The sequence below is a fragment of the Scyliorhinus torazame genome, chromosome 16, assembly GCF_047496885.1.
Source record: "Scyliorhinus torazame isolate Kashiwa2021f chromosome 16, sScyTor2.1, whole genome shotgun sequence".
NCBI classification, from domain to species: Eukaryota; Metazoa; Chordata; class Chondrichthyes; order Carcharhiniformes; family Scyliorhinidae; genus Scyliorhinus; species Scyliorhinus torazame.
Genome location: NC_092722.1, coordinates 7,379,994 through 7,401,470, shown reverse-complemented (window position 1 = coordinate 7,401,470; position 21,477 = coordinate 7,379,994). Strand labels below are relative to the sequence as shown.

At 43.5% G+C, this 21,477-nt stretch overlaps 1 protein-coding gene across 1 annotated transcript in view; it reads left to right on the top strand.

Moving 5' to 3' along the window:
• Window positions 1–20,688, top strand: part of pex14 (peroxisomal biogenesis factor 14) — a 370,669-nt gene extending 349,981 nt beyond the window's left edge. Inside the window, exons 9-10 of the mRNA XM_072477722.1 lie at window positions 10,855–10,946; window positions 13,614–20,688. Of these exons, the coding sequence (XP_072333823.1) occupies window positions 10,855–10,946; window positions 13,614–14,052 (531 nt within the window). The 3' untranslated portion in view covers window positions 14,053–20,688. The remainder of the gene's footprint in view (window positions 1–10,854; window positions 10,947–13,613) is intronic.
• The last annotated feature ends 789 nt before the right edge of the window (window positions 20,689–21,477 follow it).

Genomic DNA, 21,477 nt, shown 5'->3' with positions numbered 1-21,477 from the left:
ACGGGGAGAATGTGCAAACTCCACACGGGCAGTGACCCAGAGCCGGGATCGACCCTGGGACCTCGGCACCGTGAGGCAGCAGTGCTAACCCACTGCGCCACCGTGCTGCCTAAAGCTGACTTTTTAAACCTGTTATTGAAAGAGCTTGAGTGGTCCAACTGTTCTGCCTGTACGTTTCATCATATGATGATGATTTCTTTTGCAGTATTAAATATATCACCAGCAGTGACAGGACCAGTGTGTGGGGCATCATGCAAAGGGATGCTCTCTTTCTGTCCATCACAGAGTTGAGCGGCATTTAAAGTCTGCCCAATCAGTCCATTGCAGGATCACCTTACTGACGCCGCAATAAAGCCGTTGTTTATGAAGAACCGATCAAAACACCCGTACCCGGCAGAAATCACCTTGATCCGAAGCAGTACATAAGGGTTAATGACTTTGAATAAGAAATTTCTGAAAAATGTTGGTGAAACTATAACTATGTAAAATGACACAAAAAGAGACATCTCGCCTCTCCCCCGAGAGCCTGCCAAAATTAGGCAGGTGTTCCATTCCGTCCTGGGCCAGGTGGGAAACGCAGCACGTGCGAAACAAAGGTTGTTACAAAACGGTGAAATGACACCACAGGCAGATCATATTACCGTCCTCAGAATTAATTTCAAATTTACTTTCGAATCATAAGGGCCTTGTATCAAAGCCAGAGTGTAAAACTGCAGAATTGTTTCCAGGTGCTCAATGAGTGATTAGCAACACATGTTTCTTATAAAAACCACTTATCGTTGAGGCTTAGGGGTTTATGACGATTCAGTTGTTAACATTACTTAAGTGATAACAATTGGCAGAGGGCCCAACCATATGAGGCAGCACCACCTGTAACACACGCGCATTCGAAGATTAAGTTGAGAATTTTGTGATCAATGCTCATTAGTGCCAAAAATTGCCCAACTTGAGCCAGATATTGGTGTACTAAAACCTTAGTCATGTGATTAAAAGCTCCCCCTCCCCTTCCAAAAGCCCACGTCTACTTAATTACTTTTGAAAGAATACTTGATTACCTGATGCAAACATTGAAAGTTGTTTGGTTGGAAGCGACAGTTTAAATACAGTCTCGTGTGTTGAGATGTAGTATGCACACAAGTGGTGAACCCCAATGCGTGTCTGTAATCCCCAAAATTGTTTAACACGGGCAGGTCACATGGAGTGAATTATGAATATAAGCTCCCCTACCTATTTCGGTCAGTGAAAAATCATTGTGCATCTAACATGGTGGATGAAAAACTGCTCAAAATCTAGCTTGGAGATGCCGGACAAGCCAGTAAAAATGGTACAGTTTTCATGAAACGTACAAAGCGGATTGTATACGTACAATAGATGCAGTTTATTAATTTTAACATGAACTGGTAACACTCCCCAGGTAATCCTCTTGATGGTAACACCTGTCTCGTGTACCCAAAATATAGGTCCTGATATTTTGCCATGAGTTTTGTTTATAGTATCTAATCAAAAAGAAACCCTGACACATGCTGAGTGCTTGGGATAAATAGATCAGTGGTGAATGAACTCGTACGAAGACAGCTTGACTTGAAGTGATTTTTTTTTTCCCTAGGAGCATTGAAGCTACATTGCAATTTCCAAAATTCACCATTGGTTCAATCATAAAACAAATGCAATTTCTCAGTTGTTAATACTGATTATTATGCTCCTGAATTGGAGGTCATTATGATACCACTGCCCGCTCTGTAATTCTCAGTGTTCAAAAATATGACTATTGGGCCAGCATTTGGTGATCAAAGAAATTATTTTTTGATGAATTATTGGCTCCAATTTCCAATGAATTATTTGTGTTCCAGAATACTCTACAACTAGTCTGAAATAGATTGTTCAACGTGTCATTATTTTAGGTGGGTTAACTGGGAAGCCCATTTGCAATGTAGCACAGAAATTGTCAACTCTAAATTAATGTCAGCATTAATATTTAGTCACAGTAAACATTGCTCGTGTATCCCGGCAGTATGCTCCCAGCTAGGTGGCAGTCAAATCTAAAACCTTCAAAACTGACCGGGTAACAGAGATGCCAAAAAAGAATAATACTGCATTCAGTCAAATTCCTGTCGTCTTACTTCATAAGACCATAAGACATAGGAGCGGAAGTAAGGCCATTCGGCCCATCGAGTCCACTCCGCCATTCAATCATGGCTGATTTCAACTACATTTACCCGCTCTCTCTCCATAGCCCTTAATTCCTCGAGAAATCAAGAATTTATCAACTTCTGTCTTAAAGACACTCAACATCCCGGCCTGCACCGCCCTCTGTGGCAATGAATTCCACAGACCCACCACTCTCTGGCTGAAGAAATTTCTCCTCATCTCTGTTCTAAAGTGACTCCCTTTTATTCTAAGGCTGTGCCCCCGGGTCCTAGTCTCCCCTGCTAATGGAAACAACTTCCCTAAGTCCACCCTATCTAAGCCATTCATTATCTTGTAAGTTTCTATTAGATCTCCCCTCACTATCCTAAACTCCAATGAATATAATCCCAGGATCCTCAGAAGTTCATCGTATGTTAGGCCTACCATTCCTGGGATCACCCATGTGAATCTCCGCTGGACCCGCTCCAGCGCCAGTATGTCCTTCCTGAGGTGTGGGGCCCAAAATTGCTCACAGTATTCTAAATGGGGCCTAACTAGTGCTTTATAAAGCTTCAGAAGTACATCCCTGCTTTTATATTCCAAGCCTCTTGAGATAAATGACAACATTGTATTTGCTTTCTTAATTACGGACTCAACCTGCAAGTTTACCTTTAGAGAAACCTGGACTAGGACTCCCAAGTCCCTTTGCACTTCAGCCTATAGGAATTCTGATGCTCAAATGAAATGAAGTTCCTTTAAATTGGGTGTATGATAATCGTGCAAAATCCTGTTTTCTCGTCTTCACTCATACGTACATACATGTGTCAATAAGAATTGAGAGCAGGAGGAGGCCACTCGGCCCCTCGAACCTGCTCCGCCATTCAATAAGATTGTGACTGATCTGATTGTAACATCAACTCCAAATTGCTGCCTGTGCCCGCTAACATTTCACCCCCGTGTTAATCAAATCTATCTGGAAAAGAATCTATCTGGCTCTGTCTTTAAAATATTCATGATGTGGAGACGGCGGCGTTGGACTGGGGTGAGCACAGTAAGAAGTTTTACAACACCAGGTTAAAGTCCAACAGGTTTGTTTCGAATCACTAGCTTTCGGAGCGCTGCTGCTTCCTCAGGTGAATGAAGAGGTATGTTCCAGAAACATATATATAGACAGATTCAAAGATGCCAGACAATGCTTGGAATGCGAGCATTAGCAGGTGATTAAATCTTTACAGATCCAGAGATGGGGTAACCCCAGGTTAAAGAGGTGTGAATTGTGTCAAGCCAGGACAGTTGGTAGGATTTTGCAGGCCAGTTGGTGGGGGATGAATGTAATGCGACATGAATCCCAGGTCCCGGTTGAGGCCGCACTCATGTGTGCGGAACTTGGCTATAAGCTTCTGCTCGGCGATTCTGCGTTGTTGTAATATTCAAGAACTCTGCTTCCACTGCCTTCTGAGTATTTAGAAACAGTGACGCCAAGTTCTAAATTCTCCGAGAAGAGGAAACATCCGCTCCACACCCACCCTGTCAAAACCCCCCAGGATCAAGTCGCCTCTTGCACTTCTGATATCTGTCACCTCTTGGACTTCTGATATCAGTCTAGTAAACCTTCTCTGAACTGTTTCGAATGCATTTACATCTTTCTGAAGATATGGAGTCCAGTACTGCTCACAATACTCCAGATGTGATCTCACCAATGCCCTGTGCAACTGCAGCATACCCTCCCTACTTTTGTAATCCATTCTCCTCACAATAAACAGTAACATTCTATTAGCTTTCCTAATTACTTGCTATACCTTTTGTGATTCATTCACTAAGACACCCAGATCCCTCTGCACCTCAAAGCTCAGCAATCTATCACCATTTAGATAATAAGCTTTTTTTCTTCTTGCCAAAATGGACAATTTCACATTTGCCCACATTTATATTGCATTTGCCAGATTTTTGCCCACTCACTTAATTTCCATGTCCCTTTGTAGCCTTCTTGCGTCTTCTTCAAGACTAACTTTCGTATCTATCTTTGCATCGTCAACAAAACTAGCAACCGTACCTAAAACCAGTGTTTTTCAAACATTTTTTCCGTGGACCCATTTCTGCCAACCGTCGCGACCCACCATTTTTGCTTACCTTTAATGCGACAGGTGAGCCTGCTTGGTCCTGACGATCTCACTTGCTAAGTTATTCAGTGCTACATTTCTGTATGGATTGATCACCAGAGCCCTGGAGCTCACACCACCTCTGCTTTGTCCTGTTGTGGACTCTCCTGGAGCTCACACCAACACTGCTTTGTCCTGTTGTGGACTCTCCTGGAGCTCACACCAACACTGCTTTGTCCTGTTGTGGACTCTCCTGAGCCACTCTCTCCAGGTTTAGTTCTGAGGTCCTGGCCAGTTTGTGTCTCTGGCCCTTTCTTCCTCATTGCACAATGATCCATTTTAAATTTTATCATCCAGTTGCTTGTTTGCTGCTGACAAAATGGAGGTATTGCAATCGTGCCCAGAGCACGTGACGTCAGCGTTCGGGGCGTGTGACCTGGTCTCAGGCAGGAAGACTGCATTGAATTTTTAAAAAATCTTCTAGGTTAGAGCGCTGACGTCAGGAGAAGGCAGTGTTTCTTGCTGGACTGCGGGCATGCGCACTGATGAGTGGGCACGCATGCGCAGCGCGCCCGCATTCTGAAAGCCGGTTGCAGCTGGCATTTTTAAAAGCGGCTGCTGAGGCCATTGCGCATTAATTCCTGCAATCGGGAATGCTGCGACGGATGGCTCCGCGACCCCAACTTTTAAAATGACTGCCTAGAACCAATGCATATAAACAGTCTCATTTGCCACTTCTTTTAAGACCTTGGGGTGAAGTCCATCCAGACCCGGGGACTTGTCAGCCTGCCGATCCAACAATTTGCTTGATATCACTTCCCTGGTGATTGTAATTGTCCTGAATTCCTCCCTCCCTTCCATTTCCTGAATTTACGGCTATTTCTGGGATGTACTTGTGCCCTCTGTAGTGAAGAATGATGCAAAATACCTATTTAATCCATTATAACCCTGCTTTCCATTATCAATTCCCCAGACACACTTTTTATTGGACCAACATTCACTTTATTTAACTCTTTCCTTATTTAAATATCTGTGCAAACTCTTACTATCCGTCTTCATATTGCCAGCTAGCTTTCTCTTGTCCTAAACTGTCTTTAATTTTTTTAGTTAACCACGGATGATGGGCCCTCTTGTGGAAATTTTCTTTCTCATTGAAATGTGTCTATTCTGTGTATTCTGAAATATCCCTTTAAATGTCTGCCACTGAACCTCTATTGATCTATTCGTTAAGCACATTTGCTAGTTCACTCTAACTTGCTCTGCTTTCATACCCTCATAATTGCTCTTATTTGAGTTTAAAATACTAGTCTCGGGCGCACTTTTCTTCCCCTCAAACTGAATGGAAAATTCAATCATATTATGATTGCTGCTACCTACGGGTGCCTTCACTATGAGCTTAGCAATTAATTCTATCTCGTTGCACAATAGCAGGTCTAGTGTAGCCTGCCCTCTGGTTGGCTCAGAACATGCTGTTCTAAGAAACTATACCAAAAGCATTCTATGAATTCCTCATAATGCGAAGAAATTCAGGTTTATTTCGTATTCTTTTTTCCGAAGGAAAACATAAGAACTAGGAGCAGGAGTAGGCCATCTTGCCCTACAAGCCTGCCCCGCCATTCAATGAGATCATGGCTGATCTTTTGTGGACTCAGCTCCACTTTCCCGCCCGAACATCATAACCTTTAAACCCTTTATTCTTCCAAAAACTATCTATCTTTATCTGGAAAACATTTAATGAAGGAGCCTGTTTCACTGGGCAGGGAATTCCATAGATTCACAACCCTTTGGGTGAAGAAGTTCCTCCTAAGCTCCGTCCTAAATCTATTGGCTCAACGGTGTGATCTTTTTGTGCATGGAAAATGCAGGGAAACCCTCAATGGATCAGAGCAGCAACCAGGAGCTCTCGCCAGGAAAGATCATCGACCTGAGATGCTGACCCCTGTATTTCTCTCTCTCCCCAAAGGATGCCTGAACTGATGAGTGTTTCCACCATTTACTGTCCTCCTTTCTGATTGTCAGCAACTGTAGTATTTTCCTTTGCAGGTCAGGTTTGAGTGATTTGAAGTAGTTTCTGTTCATTATGAACTAATTTTGTTTCTCAGCTAATTTATTTAAAGTTGCTGGTCCCCTTCAGTAGTTTTTCACAAGTTAAAGTAATATACAGAAGTAATATTGTGGTTGATGTTTTCTCCACGTGATGGGTTTTTTGGTAAAATTCTGTAAAAACTGGGAAAAGTCTGAGAAAAAAAGTTAAACCAAAAAATGTTGCTCGTCTCATTTCTCATAAATGACTTCACTGCAAAACAAAAGTGTAAAAGTACAGTCGAGCCCCCCCCCCCCTCCATTTCCCCTGTTGTGACAGCCATGGCTCAGTTAGTAGCACTCTCGTCTCTCTGTCACAAGGTTCCCTGTTCAAGTCATGTGGTCAGTAGAAGGGAAGGATCATTCTGTGTGGCATTAACAACACACGTGTAACAGGTCATCTTTTAACAATCTTTATTGTCACAAGTAGGCTTACATTAACACTGCAATGAAGTTTCTGTGAAAATCCACTAGTTGCCACATTCCGGCGCCTGTTCGGGTACACAGAGGGAGAATTCAGAATGTCCAAATTACCGAACAGCACGTCTTTCGGGACTTGTGGGAGGAAACTGGAGCACCCGGAGGAAACCTACGCATCACGGGGAGAATGTGCAGACTCCACACAGACAGTGACCCAAGCCGGGAATTGGCCCTGGGACCCTGGTGCTGTGAAACCATAGTGCTAACCACTGTGCTACCGTGCTGCCCATGGGTGACGGCCAGTGGGTCCTCACCTCTGTGCCATATGCCAACCTCTACCTCAGTGATAGATCTCCCCGGGGCCACGCCGTGACCTCCAGGGCCTGTTCCTCAAGGGGATGAGGACTCTGATGCACGGCACCCCACTGCCTGTTTGAGCCTTCTCCCGTCTGGTGTGGGCCAATGTCTTCTACGGGGACACAGAGAGGGTGTCGTGAGCCGCATGTATCGTTCATCATAGTTGGTGGGGGATAGGAGTGGGCAGCACTGCTGGACATGGGCGGGCTGGTGCACAGTATGGTGCTGCGCGGGGGCGGTGTCGCATGCATGGTCAGGGGGAGGGGCGGTGGGCAGGTCTGGTGCCAACCCACCCATGTGGGCCTGTGCAGGCCGTTGATCTTCATTGGCACAGGGTGGCGGTCCTCCTGGTTAGGCTCCCCAAACTGACGGCCGCTGCCACTTCCTCCCAGGCCACAGTGGCTGACCCACCGAGGCTCTCGGGGGAACAGGGCATCCCATCTGCACTCGTCCGCATCCAGCAATCTGGCCACATCGTATCGTGGGGCTATCCTCCTCGGTGGCATGGCTGCGAGCTGTGTGGGGCCTGCTCTGCGGGATGCTGCTCCCCTTTGGTGGGGTGCTGGTGGGAGCGGTGGTGGCGAATCAGCTGGCGGGACCATCATTTGTGGCGTGAAGTCTGTGGGGCCTCGTTAAGTGGACCAATTAAAGTTCGACCAATTAACCGGTGACGGCCTCGCCCGGCCAAGCATCGGGAAACTTGCGGCAGTTTCCACTCGCTACTACACTTAGAAACTTATCCATTAAATCGCGCCCTTCTTTTAAACCGCATACTGCTTTTCTATTCTTCCTGCCAAAATACTCCATTATACTACATCTGGCAAGCTTTCTGCCCACGCACTTCACCTATCTGTACCCCCTTTGCAGACTCTCTGTAATGTTCTGCTGACTGATGTACCCAGGTTATTGACCGCAGCTGCTCTGGCCTGTGGTCACAAAGATCAGAACAAGGCTGGGCATCTTGGTCCCCCTTAACAAGACTTCTGTGCACCTGTGATGATGATAGATTGTCTTCCATCCCTAGTAAGGAATGTCTCATTTGTGGGCGTTTTCATTGTTTGAATAACAGTCTTTCCTCTCTCAACATTGAGTCCCAATGCTGACTCCATTTTGAGGAAACATTTACAGCATTTTAAAAAATGGTGTTTCTTCTGTGCAGGCGTGACGGTGAAGTTTATTGAAACTTTCATTTGAAGCAGAATTTAGTCTCAATAGCCAGGCGATTAAATATTAACTATTTTAAGTGGACAGTGTGTGAATTGATGACCAGTTTCCCTCACCTGGCAACAATTGAAAAACGCAATCCCATCTGTGCGATTAAAATTAAATCAATGTATAAACTACCTCTTGCTCTTTAAATAAAGCCTATGATTTGGTGGACTTGAGATCAAAGCTTTATTGAGACTTTGATCCAAACAGACTGTCTGCAGCACCCATAACATGTTTCAAATGAACCCCATTTTGAAGATAACACCATTTTAAACATAAATATACATAAAAATAGCACCAGGAAAAGAATAAAGCACTGATCCGATCATCAAGGCAATGTTGCCCGTATTTGTTCCTTTCTGAATCAACCCAGGTTCATCAACGAACACAGGAAATCGCAGGGCTAGTATCCTTTTAAGGTTCCATCTCTGCTAAGTTTGAAATTATTGTGAAGTTGGTTCAGGTTTACATCAATACTAAATTAGTTTTGTACAAGCTGAGTGTTAATGAATAAACTAATTCTGGCAGAGTTCAGTGATAATTGACCCAAAGTCAGGTTGAGCCCTGATTGTGGATGCATTGACTATAACTGTAGTACAAGCAAAATCGCTTATCATTGATGCTGCTGTTATAGTATAAATGCGCCTTTAGTTCTATGTACCTTGACGATACCTTCTTATTCCTCTGCTCTACCCACTGGTCAATCCCTCATTGTTTTTCTTGTAACTGGCAGCAATGTCTAACTGTTGCTTTCCTGCAGAGAACACACTTGGAGATCGATGTTTCCCTTGTATCGCAAATGTGCTACTTGGAGCCATAGCTGCCCCGGCTTTTACTCTTTGCATCATCTTACACAGGGAGTTGGTCCATGTGTATGATAAAGAAAACGTGCATTTATATTTCCACAACCACAGGACACCCCAGAGCGGTTTCTGGCTAATCACTGTTGTAGTGTAGGAAATGTGGCAACAATTTTTGCACAGCAAGACCCCAGAAAAAGCAATGAAATAATGGCAGGAAATCTGTATTCAGGAGTGTTGGCTGAGGGATAATTATTAATCAGGATGTCTACACTTAGATTAGGCCCATTCGATCGTTTGTGTATACTTGAAAGGGCAGACAGGATCTCGGTTTAACCTCCCATCCAATACACAGCATTTCTGACTCTGTCACTCTGGATTATATATATTTCCAGTCCTTCAATGTGCTCCAAATTTATGTCAAGGAGATCACCTCAATTAGATCCAGATCCTTGGAATTTGGATCTGTTTGGTTAGTGTATTTTGGTTGTCAAAATGCTCTGCACTTGTTAGACATTTGTGGTAAAGTAGAACAACAACTGAAGTGGGGCTCTCTTTCCCCGTCTTTAAACAAAATTGATGATGTTTAGGAAGAGCCAGAACTTGACAACAGGCATTCTGACTAATGCACAACCCTATATGTCTGTAGTATCTACGTGCTGTACCCTTCAGCTGGCTGCCTACCAGAACATAACACTTGGGCCAATTTTGTTGCAGACTTGGCCACTGAAGCGGTTACCTTAAAAGACTCTCTGGGCGGCACAGTGGTTAGCACTGCTGCCTCACAGCACCAGGGACCCGGGTTCAATTCCAGCATTGGGTGACTGCCTGTGTGGAGTTTGCCCTTTCTCCCCGTGTCTGCGTGGGTTTCCTCTGGATGCTCCGGTTTCCTCCCGCAGTCCAAAGATGTGCCAGTTAGGTGGATTAGCCATGATAAATTGCCCTTAGTGTCCAAAAAGGTGAGGTGGGGTTACTGGGTTATGGGCATAAGGTGAGGGCATGGGCTTAGGTAGGGTGCTATCTCAGAGGATCGGTGCAGTCTCAATGGGCCAAATAGCCTCCTGCACTGTAGGGATTCTGTGATATCTCTGCTGGGAGAAAATGTGCATTTTATGATCCTGAAGATTGAAACAGAGGAACTTCGGCTGGATTCTCCTCCCACCGCGCCACATTTGTGCCCCGACCCACTGGCGGGATTCTCCGTTACGCCAGCCGGTCAGCGGGGTTTCCCATTGTGGGACGGCCCCACGGCGTCAGGAAACCTCTAGGCACTGGCAAAACGGAGAATCCCGCCCCATGTCTTTGTGCTATTAACGGCCTGCTGTCTGAAGACAGGATGATTCTTTTGAATTACTATCACTAACAGAGGCCTGCAAACAGGTCTGTGCTGCCTCAAGTTAACCAGGGGTGTGGGGGGGGGGGGGGGGGGGGGGGGGGGGGTGAGCAAGGGATGTGGGGCAGAAAACTTAACGAACACACAACAAATAGGAAACATGATATAGTATGCATGAGAAGATTTGATACCTCAATGACCAACTGTAATTTCTAACATTCAGTATTGTTCTTCAGAGGGATACGGACCCAGGAAGATTTTAGTTTAGAGGGGCAGCATGGTTGGCACGGGCTTGGAGGGCCGAAGGGCCTGTTCCTGTGCTGTACTTTTCTTTGTTCTTTGTTGTTCAATAGCCGATAGCAATTTCAGTTGTGTATTTTTTTTTATTATTTTGAAACGTAAACATCATTCCTCTGGTTTCCCTTAGGCTTCCTCCTCTACAAATTGGCTTCTAGAGTCTCAGAGTGTAAATGAATTGAAAGCTGAGATCACCTCATTGAAAGGACTTCTCCTAAGCAGGTAAAGTTGATCTGGATTAGTACTGAAATCAGAATGAAAGAACAGGTAAACTTCAGCCTTTACTTTGTATGCAAAGGGGGCTGTTTCGCCATAAAGAAAGGTTTCTAAACGAGATTACCACTGAATAAAATCCCAAGTTGAGCTTCCCCAGAGGTCTAATGGGAAAAGGCTCTGGCCCATCCAGACGATTGCGTCACAGGTTCAGTTCCTGGCCACGGTTAATGCAGATATTGCATCAAAACTCCAGGGCTAGAGGATCAGAGTGTTTCCACTATTGGTAATCCAGTGGCAGAGGGGGGGTGGGGATGTTGAGACTTAAACATCCAGGATGCCCACTTGGCTGTGACACTGAAGCTCTGCTAGCAGAGATGGAACTGTACTTCAGTAAGAATCAGCACATTCAATGGAGAAAATTGGCAAAATAAAAAGGGGCGCGGGTAACAGAAAAATACATACTCTTGAAATAGTGTGTTGTCCACAAAAACTCTCCATTTTATCTTTACCCCCACCTCTCCACCATCCATTCCCTAACCAGTTTGGGTTATTTGTTTATCATTGTGAATGGTTCTCCTCGAGAATTGTTGTCCTTTGGTCTGTATTTAGTTATTTAGGCTATCTGTGTTCTCCTGACACCTTTTGAGGGACATGATCTCATCGTTCAATTTGGAGGCAGGCATTGCACAAAAGCGTTGGTATTGACCTCCTTGGTTGTCACCATGGTAGAGCTCGACAGAAACATAACATAATCCTTCCATAAATCCCAACCAGAAGCATTTTACACACAATGCAGTCTGGCTCGTAATCAAAAAAATAAACCCTAGCAAATTAATAGAATGAGTTTTGAAGTTCATGGTATGTGGGCATCAGAAACCAGGCCAACATGTATTGCCCTTGAGAAGGTGACGGTGAACTGCTGCCGTCTGTGAGGTGAATGGACACCCAGAGTGCTGTTGGGGAGGGAGCTCCAGTATTTTGACACAGCAACAATGAAAGAACAGCGATATATTCCCAAGTCATAGATGTCTGAGGAACTTGCAGGCTTCCATGCTTCTGCGACCTTTGTCCCTCTATCTGGATAGAGATTCACGTTTTGGGAAGTAGTGTCAAAGAGACTTTGGAGAGTATTAACACCAGTTTAGTTTACTTCAGATCTTCATCTGTATTTTGGGTTAATGTTAGTTATTCTCTTGGGTTTGATATCAGTGGCCTCTCCTGCAAGTAAACTCTTCATGTCTCATGTTTAGGAATTAATCTGTGGCAACCAATTTCTTGCAATGCGGTAGTGTAACGCAAATGTTGTAATGTGATCCTCTTAACATATGCCCTGAATATTGTGGTTATGTGTGAATCACGTATGCTTCTAATCTAGCCCGCAATCAGGTGAACATGCAGAGTAGTGTTGATAGCAAATTCTCCTTGTGTTGAGATCAGCCCCTCTTAAGTAAGCAAAATAATAAAACATTGACCTATTGTGGTTGCTACTGGGCGAAGTAACCAGTTCCTGAAACAGATCAAAGATTGCTCCGTGGCCTTGTCAGCTTTCTACTTTGGGTTCCTTCTTTCTAGCCAGTCTATTGCCCAATGCCAAGTTGGGAAAGGGATGCTAGATCTTTGACAATTAACTCCCATAATTCCCGAAGCCAAACAAAAATGTATTGCTGGATAAAATTAGCAACCATCGATGGTCATGATGGGGTCACTTCAACATCCAGAAATTACTGCTCCAAAAATATTCCCAAAAGACTCCAGGCTTCTCATTAGACTTATCTCCAGTTTATGCGATTGAAAGACAACAGTGGCCCAGTTTTACTCTCGCTGACAGTCGTCCAGAAATTTTTCATTGGTTTGTCAACAGGAATTTGCACTAATTCACTGTCTATTTCACTGTGGTACCCAATACAGGGGACAGTGTACACAAAAGTGAGGTTCTCTGGTTTTAGAATCACTCAGTCTAAAGAAGACATTTCTCAAAAAGGCGGGAAATGTAAATTACAGTTAAAATATCTACAAGCAGCAAGATAAAGATTGAGACTTAAAGATAGGATTAAGGAGAGATAAAGAGACAAACAGAATTGTTTTTTAAATTCTGGTGTCTGCAACATTAGTTTTCTACTGAGGGAATGTGACTCCACACTTGTAAAAAAAAAACACATTAAAAATATGCTTACTACTAAATGTATCATCCTAACTTTTCAATTCTTCCTTTGGAATTACTAGGCCAGTACAGCAAGTTCCTGTGTTTCAAAGATTTGAATGCCAAGTCTAGCAGTGAGGACTGTAACAGTACACCTTGTAGAGATGCCAGGGTATCTCTGCCATTATTATTAAAGCAAAATCCTGACCATTGTCTTCAAATCTGCAATGGACACTGATGCAAAGTGACAGTTCGCAGTACAATTGAATATGGAGGCTCTCTATGGAATTTGAAATCAACATATTCAGAATGATAACACTCTTAAAGTCTGACAGGAATGTAGTCTCTATATAAATTTTGTTTAGACTCCCAATAGGGGGAGGGGGGGGTGAACCAGGTCACCTTTAGGCAAAGAAAATCGACTCTCAGTATACCAAACTCTAAATATAGGCTATCGATGCTGCATTGTTTCCAGTAGAATTTACTGAGATTTTCTGATTATTGACATTCATAATCTTATATTTTGGTTTTAGACGACAGTTCCCATCTTCACCATCAGCTCCAAAGATACCCTCTTGGCAGATTCCTGTCAAACCATCAACAATAGCCACGTCGGTAACAATTAATCACAACAATAGCAGCAGTGACATCTCGCCAGTCAGCATTGAATCAGCTTCTTCCTCCCCAGTCACAGAGAATCACAGCCCTGAAGGGGACGGTCTCAGTAGCCATGTGATTAATAGCAACAAAGTTGATGTTAAAGGTCAAGTGAGGATGGAAGTCCAAGGGGAAGAAGAAAAGAAACAAGGGAATGAAGATGAGGATGAAGATGATGATGTTAGCCATGTGGATGAGGAGGAATGTCTGAATGTGCAGACAGAGGATAGACGGGGTGGTGACGGACAGATTAATGAGCACGTGGATAAACTACGTCGCCCAGAAGGTGCCAGTAATGAAAATGACATTGACTAATTAGCAAATGTGATCCTGCGATTTGGCCTCCCATGAAGAGAACGTCCTTACTTCCATTAATTTACTGTAAATATATGCTTATTGCATCCTGGATTTACGCTGCCCAGCAAATAATGTTCTGGCACATGTAAACACCTGATCAATATGTGTGGCCAGTTACACCCAGATACACTTTTTACACAACCTGGTTATTGCACGACCAGGGCCGAAGAGTTCGGAGTTCAGCACGTGAAGAGTGAATTACCTCCGTGGAGAAGAGGTCAAAATGCTCACCTGTAATCTACCTGGTTGTTGGTTAAAACCCCCGCAAAATTCCACACCTTGCTTGTGATGTGTTTTGTTAGCACTCGGTCGACTCTTGATGTCTTCTAGAATCAACCAAGGAAATAAGGTTGAGCCTCCAGCCCCACCTTTAATGTGAAGGCCGTAGCAAAACTACATTTAGTTGGCGGCAGTCCACATTGGCTGCTGGAAGACCTGGTACCGTTGAAACCTACTAAGAACATGATTGGAAATGATAAGTTTGTATTTGGATTATTATTGTATAACGGGAGTGAATGAAAATAGTGCATTGAAATGTTATGTTTGCATTAGAATAACTGTGTATTTGGGTGTGACTGTATAGGAGTGCACGCACTCATAGACTGGGATAGACCTGAAGAATGGAAAAAGAGGCTTTCAAACCTACCTTATGGTTTGAGTTCACGAAATCCCTTTGTCACCTTTGTACCATTATTTGTATAATACCAGTGGACAGTGAAATGCAAGAGACTAACCGTGCCAAATTGAATGTCTCAGTACCACACAATAAAACCCTCGCTTGAAATCCAGAATTTGGAAGAAAGTTCCGTTAGCTCTGAAGGAAATGAACCAACTTTGATTTGATTTCAGGGCAACAATATAGTTCTTGAACTGTACACGTTTGATTTCAAATCATGGCCCAGGAGTGACTCTTTGATATGGCACACCCATCAGAAATTACCCCCAGTTCTAAGTTAGTACAGAGTGTTGCAGTTGTCCGTGTGTAAAACGCATCCTTTTTATTGGGGTTGGGATGGGGTTGGAGAAGCAAAAACGTCCTTTTGGATTTTAAGCACCTTTGCTTTAATTTGTTTTGACTACACAAAAGGTTTTCATTGAAAACGGCGCACGATGGTGGCAGTGGTGGGGAACAAGGTCTCTCTTTCTTTTTGTTCTTCAGAGATACGTTTGTGGTGTTTAAATCGAACTTTCCAGCAAAGGACATGAAACGGTTTGATTCTCGGATTCATTAATTATGAAACACAGTTTATGATGTAGGCAGTCCAAATGGTACTGTCTCTTTAAAGTTATTTAATAAATGCCAAATGCTGGGATGAAACGACATTAAAGGCTGAGACACATTTGCGGAGGGGGGGTGGAGGGGTTAGTTCTAACAAAAATAGATTGAATACTTTGTTTTTGTAATTTGTTCATCTTAATGTTGGAATATGCTTTTTATAATTTATCCCATCCAGCCCAAATATCATCGTATTACCTTTCAAGCAAGAAGGTGTTTATTTTCAAACATTATGAACCCGCATATTTTGCCTGGAGGTCTCTGATTGCTGAGTAATTATTTCAGTGGTAATTATTTTAATCAGACATTTAAATTATACAGCTTTGCACTTGTATTGAAGTTACTTCACAAGTAAATTTCAAGATGAAAACATCCCCTGACCTTTCTGATAGAAGGGATTCCTTGATTGTTTACTTATCTTAGCGCAGGCTCAGAGATGGTATTTACTTTGCTGTCAGCGGACCATGACTAACATTAGAAAATAAACTTTCAGATCAAGATGCTGAGTAAAACGTGCTGAATGACTGATCCGGAAGTGTAGCCGAATGCTTGGCTCCATAGTTGTTTTGCTAAAGCACAAATGATACGACACCATTCGGACAAGTGGTTTAGATGGGCTGGTGATTTAGTACCAGTCAAATTCACTCCGAAACCAAGCCCGCCAACTTTCTGTGCAAAATTGCAGATTGCTGGCAGTAATTTGGACTGTACGTGACTTGTAGGAATTTGGGACAGATGTTGCACCGCATTAAATAATTTGTTTGGAGGCCCCCAAATCCCAGCAAAAGCATATGTATCGAAATTTTAACCATACGCCATTTGATTTTATTAACCTACAATGCCAGATTATTAACTTGCCGAGAAAAATAGAATTTTAGGGAATGGGAAGAGATGATTGTGTAGAATTTACAGTAAATGGAAAAAGACCATTTATCCCCACTTGCCTACTGGCATTTGTGCGCCACATAAGCCTCCTCCAGCCCTTCTTCATCCAACCCTTTTCATAGATCATACATTTTACAGTGCAGAAGGAGGCCATTCGGCCGATCGAGTCTGCACCATCCCTTGGAAGGAGCACTCTACTTCACCCCACTCTTCCACCCTAACCCAGTAACCCCACCCAACCTTTATGGATACTGAGGGAAATTTAGCACGGCCAATCCACCTAGCATGCACATCTTTAGACTGTGGGAGGGAACCGGAGGAAACCCACGCAGACACGGGGAGAACGTGCAGACTCCCCACAGACAGTGACCCAAGCCGGGAATCGAACCTGGGACCCTGGAGCTGTGAAGCAACTATGCTAACCACTGTGCTACCGTGCTGCCCGACTTTTAAGCCCAACAGATCCAGATCTTTCTCACTGTTCTTGACCCTGCCTGCTCCACAATTCCATTGCTCCTTCCCAGTAAAAACCCACTCGCGTTTGTTCCGAGCTCTATCATTTTTGTACATGGAAAATCTGACTCCTAAACTTATTTTTCATTCCTGTTCCCTGACATCATAATCCTGCCCACAGTGAGCAGTTTCCTCGATGGGCTTTGTACTAATGATCGTAGCAATTTCAATTTGATCACTCTGCTGCCTCTTCTCTTCCAAAAAGAAAGTCCAGTCCAAATCAATTTGAATTTCTTGAGACCTTGCTTGTCTCTTTATTGGAACCACGCACTGATGTATGCGCGTCAGCCCTGAGTTTGCTAGCCTCCTCACCTCCGATCAGGTGGCCATGGGTTCAAGTACCAATCCAGAGACTTGAGAATTTAGACTTGGCACGGGAATAGTAGAGGGCATTAAACCGATGCCCTGTTAAGTTATCTTGTGGATTGAAAAGATCCTAAGGCACTATTCAAAGAAGAGCAGAGAGTTCTTCTGATGTCCTGGCCAATGTTTATTCTTCAGCAAATATCACGAAGAAAACATTATTTGGTCATTATCCTATTGCTGTTGTGGCCTTGTGTCGGTATTAGCTGCTATGCTTCCTATCCAACAGCGGTTATGTTTAAAAATAATTAATTGGCTGTAAAGCATGTTGGGACATCCTTGAAAGGTGCTGTATAACTGCAAGATTTCCGTTCCTTATTTGGCACCTGCCCCCAACACACCTCTGATCGTGGGCTGACCAAGCTGGGAATTTAAAGGTGCACTGCCAATATGCATGCCATGAAGAGGATCGTGTGCGAGAGAGCTGACAGATATCCATTAAATCTGGCGTTAGACAGCAGACTGTAAATTATTGAAAGTTGGTTAAAAGCTGAACCTTGACCTCGGGATAAGCAGCAGTTATCCCAGAAGAGGCTTTTGATGTCAAAGACATGAAATGTGGGCCAAGAAGACCTGGTCTTTCTAGTGAGGATGCATGTTCAGTGGGGTAGGACTATGTCCTGCCTGCAAACCCCCTCTGCCATTTGCCTGAAGGGGCTCATCTATAAAAAGGAAATGGGGTGTTCACACCAGGGCCCCAAGGACTCGCTGCACAACGCTTGGGGGCCTGCTACAGTGACGAGGAAGTGGTAGCTATCAAGGCTCTCTCAATCTTCGAATACTGGATGGTGTGGCCCAACATGCAGTCCCAATATCCAGCGTACAATTTGGGGAAGTGGTAACTGAAGTGGCAACGGCTATTCCCCCATCAAAATTGAACTTGTATGCACTTAACTACACGTGGATACATTTTGGCCCCTTGAGAAATGGCAGGTGAGGGCAGTAGCAGAGAAAATCAAGACCTTGCACTCTTCTTTACAAGATGCGGCACGATTAGACACAACCAATTTGTTTGCTGCCTTCAATCTGCAAACCTGCACAAAATGGCCACCATTGACTTCTAAGCGCAGCCAACTATTAACAATGGAAATCGTCCCGGACAAAAAAACTTACTGAAATACGGCTGAAGAGAGATAGTTGCTTGGCTATGCTCCTGGTAGATAGATATGGGAATGCAAATGTATTACACAAAGTAAATCTTTAATTCACATTGCTACACCGAGCTGAAGTGATAAGGAAATATAATTTTCCCCATTTGACTCAGCTTCATTGTTGATGCAGTTAGTTTGAATGATTTGGCAATGTTAGGACAATGTTTGTACAATAGCTTGGCTTCTCTAGGTTGATTTTGCTTTCTACACAGTTTCTGGGGCTAGCTTGCAACTGAACTTCCGCAACAAAGTGTGGTGGTTAATGAATTTTGAGCTCTAACCGTGGCTAAGCTACCCCTTTGTGCAACATATCCAGTACCAAGTGTTACAGCCACTATAATTCCAATTGCCTCCCTCGTTTGGGACGGAAAGTAGATCAATTCATTAAATCCGAATAATCTGTCTTAAAGCGGCAATAGCATCTAGCAAACTATTTCAGCATTCTAATTAGTTTCTCTCAAATTTTCTTTTGTTAAGAAGCTTGAGCGAAGTGCGTCGGTGTTTACTGAGTCAGCGTGGGCGCACTTTGTCAAGTGGCTGCCTTCTGTGGCATTTGAGCGGATTGAGAAATGATGGGGAAAATGAGGTGACTGAGGCAGTAGTAGCAATTAGGTGAAACGAAGCGCAGCTTTAGAAAGCCTATACAATGTAGGAGGAAGAGAAAACTGCAGGAGGCAAGGCGTTTCTGCGGAAAAAATGGTTTGAATTAGAGGAAATGTGTATTAAATCTGGTGCAATGAATAGACAGGCAGGAGTAAGAATATGTATGGTGACTTATCTGGACCTTAGAAGGAACAACTTCGGAGTAGCAATGTCCATTTTAATATCGATACCATGCCCATAGGAATGGTTAATATAGAGATTGGAGGCTACAGGTCAGCAAAGGATCAAGAGTCAGAAGACCCGTTTTATCTTGTACCATGTACAGGAGGCTAAGGGAAGAATAGAATATCCTCCCCAGATAGAGACAGCATTCTAGTCTTGGATGAATGGGTCTATGAATTGGATCATTGAGAAATACAACAAGAAAATAACTTAATGGTGTTAGTTTTAGCAATGGACAAGATCCCGGAGTTCCACTTAGGTTCAGGGGAGAGAGTGAATCAAAGGAGAGTCATGTGGATCCATCGAAGTGAAAATAGTTATTTGCTGAGCTTGCCAGAAATCTAATGAAACTGACATCAAGCACTCATGGATCTGAAGAAAATTGGTGGGGAGCAGTTTGAGGAAATCAGTGAGTTGAAGAGAGAGTTCCCCTCCAAGTCACTCACTATCCTGACTTGAAAACATATTGGCCGTTCCTCCACTCGCTGGGTCAAAATCTTGGAACTCCCTCCCTAACAGCACCGTGGGTGTACCTACACCACATGGACTGCAGCGGCTGAAGAAGGCAGCTCACCATCGCCTCCTTGAGGACAATAACGATGGGCAACAGATGCTGACCTAGCCAGTGATGCTCACATCCCATAAAAATGAATTTAAAAGTAGCTATACGAAAACTCTCAAAGTTTCATGTCTGTTAAGACAATCTCCCACCATTGATTATCAAAGTATCATTGATATTTTTGAGTTGAAGCACTGGAACAATGCAATAAATATAGCCATACAGGTTATCTGCTGTGCATGTGGTATAACCAGAGTTCTTCTTTCTTACTATTCACATTAACCTAACACTTAGCAATTTAACTAATGTTTGAGATGCACTTCATAAACTATCTAAAATGGCACCAAAACCTATGGTGATTTTCATTACATGCATTAATTTGATATGAGCACACTGTTGCCATTGGTCAGAGCACCCTTGGATTTTCTAGTACCCTTGCAGCATTGTTGATAGTGGTCTAGTGACTCCGCCATTGACTGCAATATGCTGAACTATAAAATCAAGTTGTCCACTTTGCCTTAGAAACATTCCATGCTCAATCTGGTTGAGTTTGTGGCTGTTTTTCTTTTGTTGTGAAAATGTTCACTTGTTGGCAAACAGATTTTGCAACCTCTTCCCATAAATTTACCTGGGATTAAAAATCATTGCTCCCTTTTGCATTTACTCCTGTTTTGGCCATTGTTAATCACCTATTTTAGACAAACCTTCACATATTATTTACGGCAGTTGCCTAACATTATATACCACTTACCTTCTTCTTGCCCACAATGTTAAGATTGCAACCGTAGATTTTACAGTTGCAACTGTGCTTTGCGGTAATTGTCTCACTTTGCTGTTTAGACATGGCACCTGTTGGGGAAGTATTGGGGAAGTGGAGAATGTGGAATGGTTTTGATTACATGGGAGTATTTAATCCTGACATTGCCGCTCATGTTTGGGTGTTGCTCAATGTTGCTGATTCTACCTGAATGTATTGATCACATAATAAAAGTGAATATAATAAATTTTAAAGATTCAGTCTACATGTGTTGCATTCATTTCTCTTTAAGTTGGTTTCGCATGTTCGGACTGCAAAAAAAAACACAATTATTTTGTATTTATTTGCAATATCTACCTTTTTTGCAGTTAGGTGCCTTTTTTGGCAAAAACATTAGTGACATCATCTCATTCCTGTTCCTTAATAACTTCTCAATAACACCAACTAGCATTTAGCTGGCACCTATGTTGCAACATAAATGCTTCACAGTAGAGAAACAGATAGAAGGTAAAGGTGGGGTTAGAGGGAACCAAAGTGATGGGTTTTGATGAGGCTTGTAAATTGGGAGGAAGTAAAGGGAGGACATTTGGGAGAGTAGGATCCAGGTACGGCCAACATAGAACATACAGTGCTGAAGGAGGCCATTCGGCCCATCGAGTCTGCACCGAACCACAGAAACCCTCGCTTCCACCCTATCCCCCTAATCCAATAAGCCCTCCTAACCTTTTTGGACACTAACGGCAATTTCACATGGCCAATCCACCTAACCTGCACGTCTTTGGACTGTGGGAGGAGACAGGAGCACCCGGAGGAAACCCACGCGCACACGGGGAGAACGTGCAGTCGCCGCACAGACAGGGACCCAGTGGGGAATCGAACCTGGGACCCTGGCGCTGTGAAGCCACAGTGCTAACCACTATGCGACCGTGCTGCGTCGAGTGGAGAGTGACAATTTGGAAGAGGTTGGGGGCAGAGGTAGAGTGTTCAAGATGGGGCATGGGTCCTGAAGGAGGGATCTCATTAATAGATCCCTGTGACCAATTGGTGATAAATT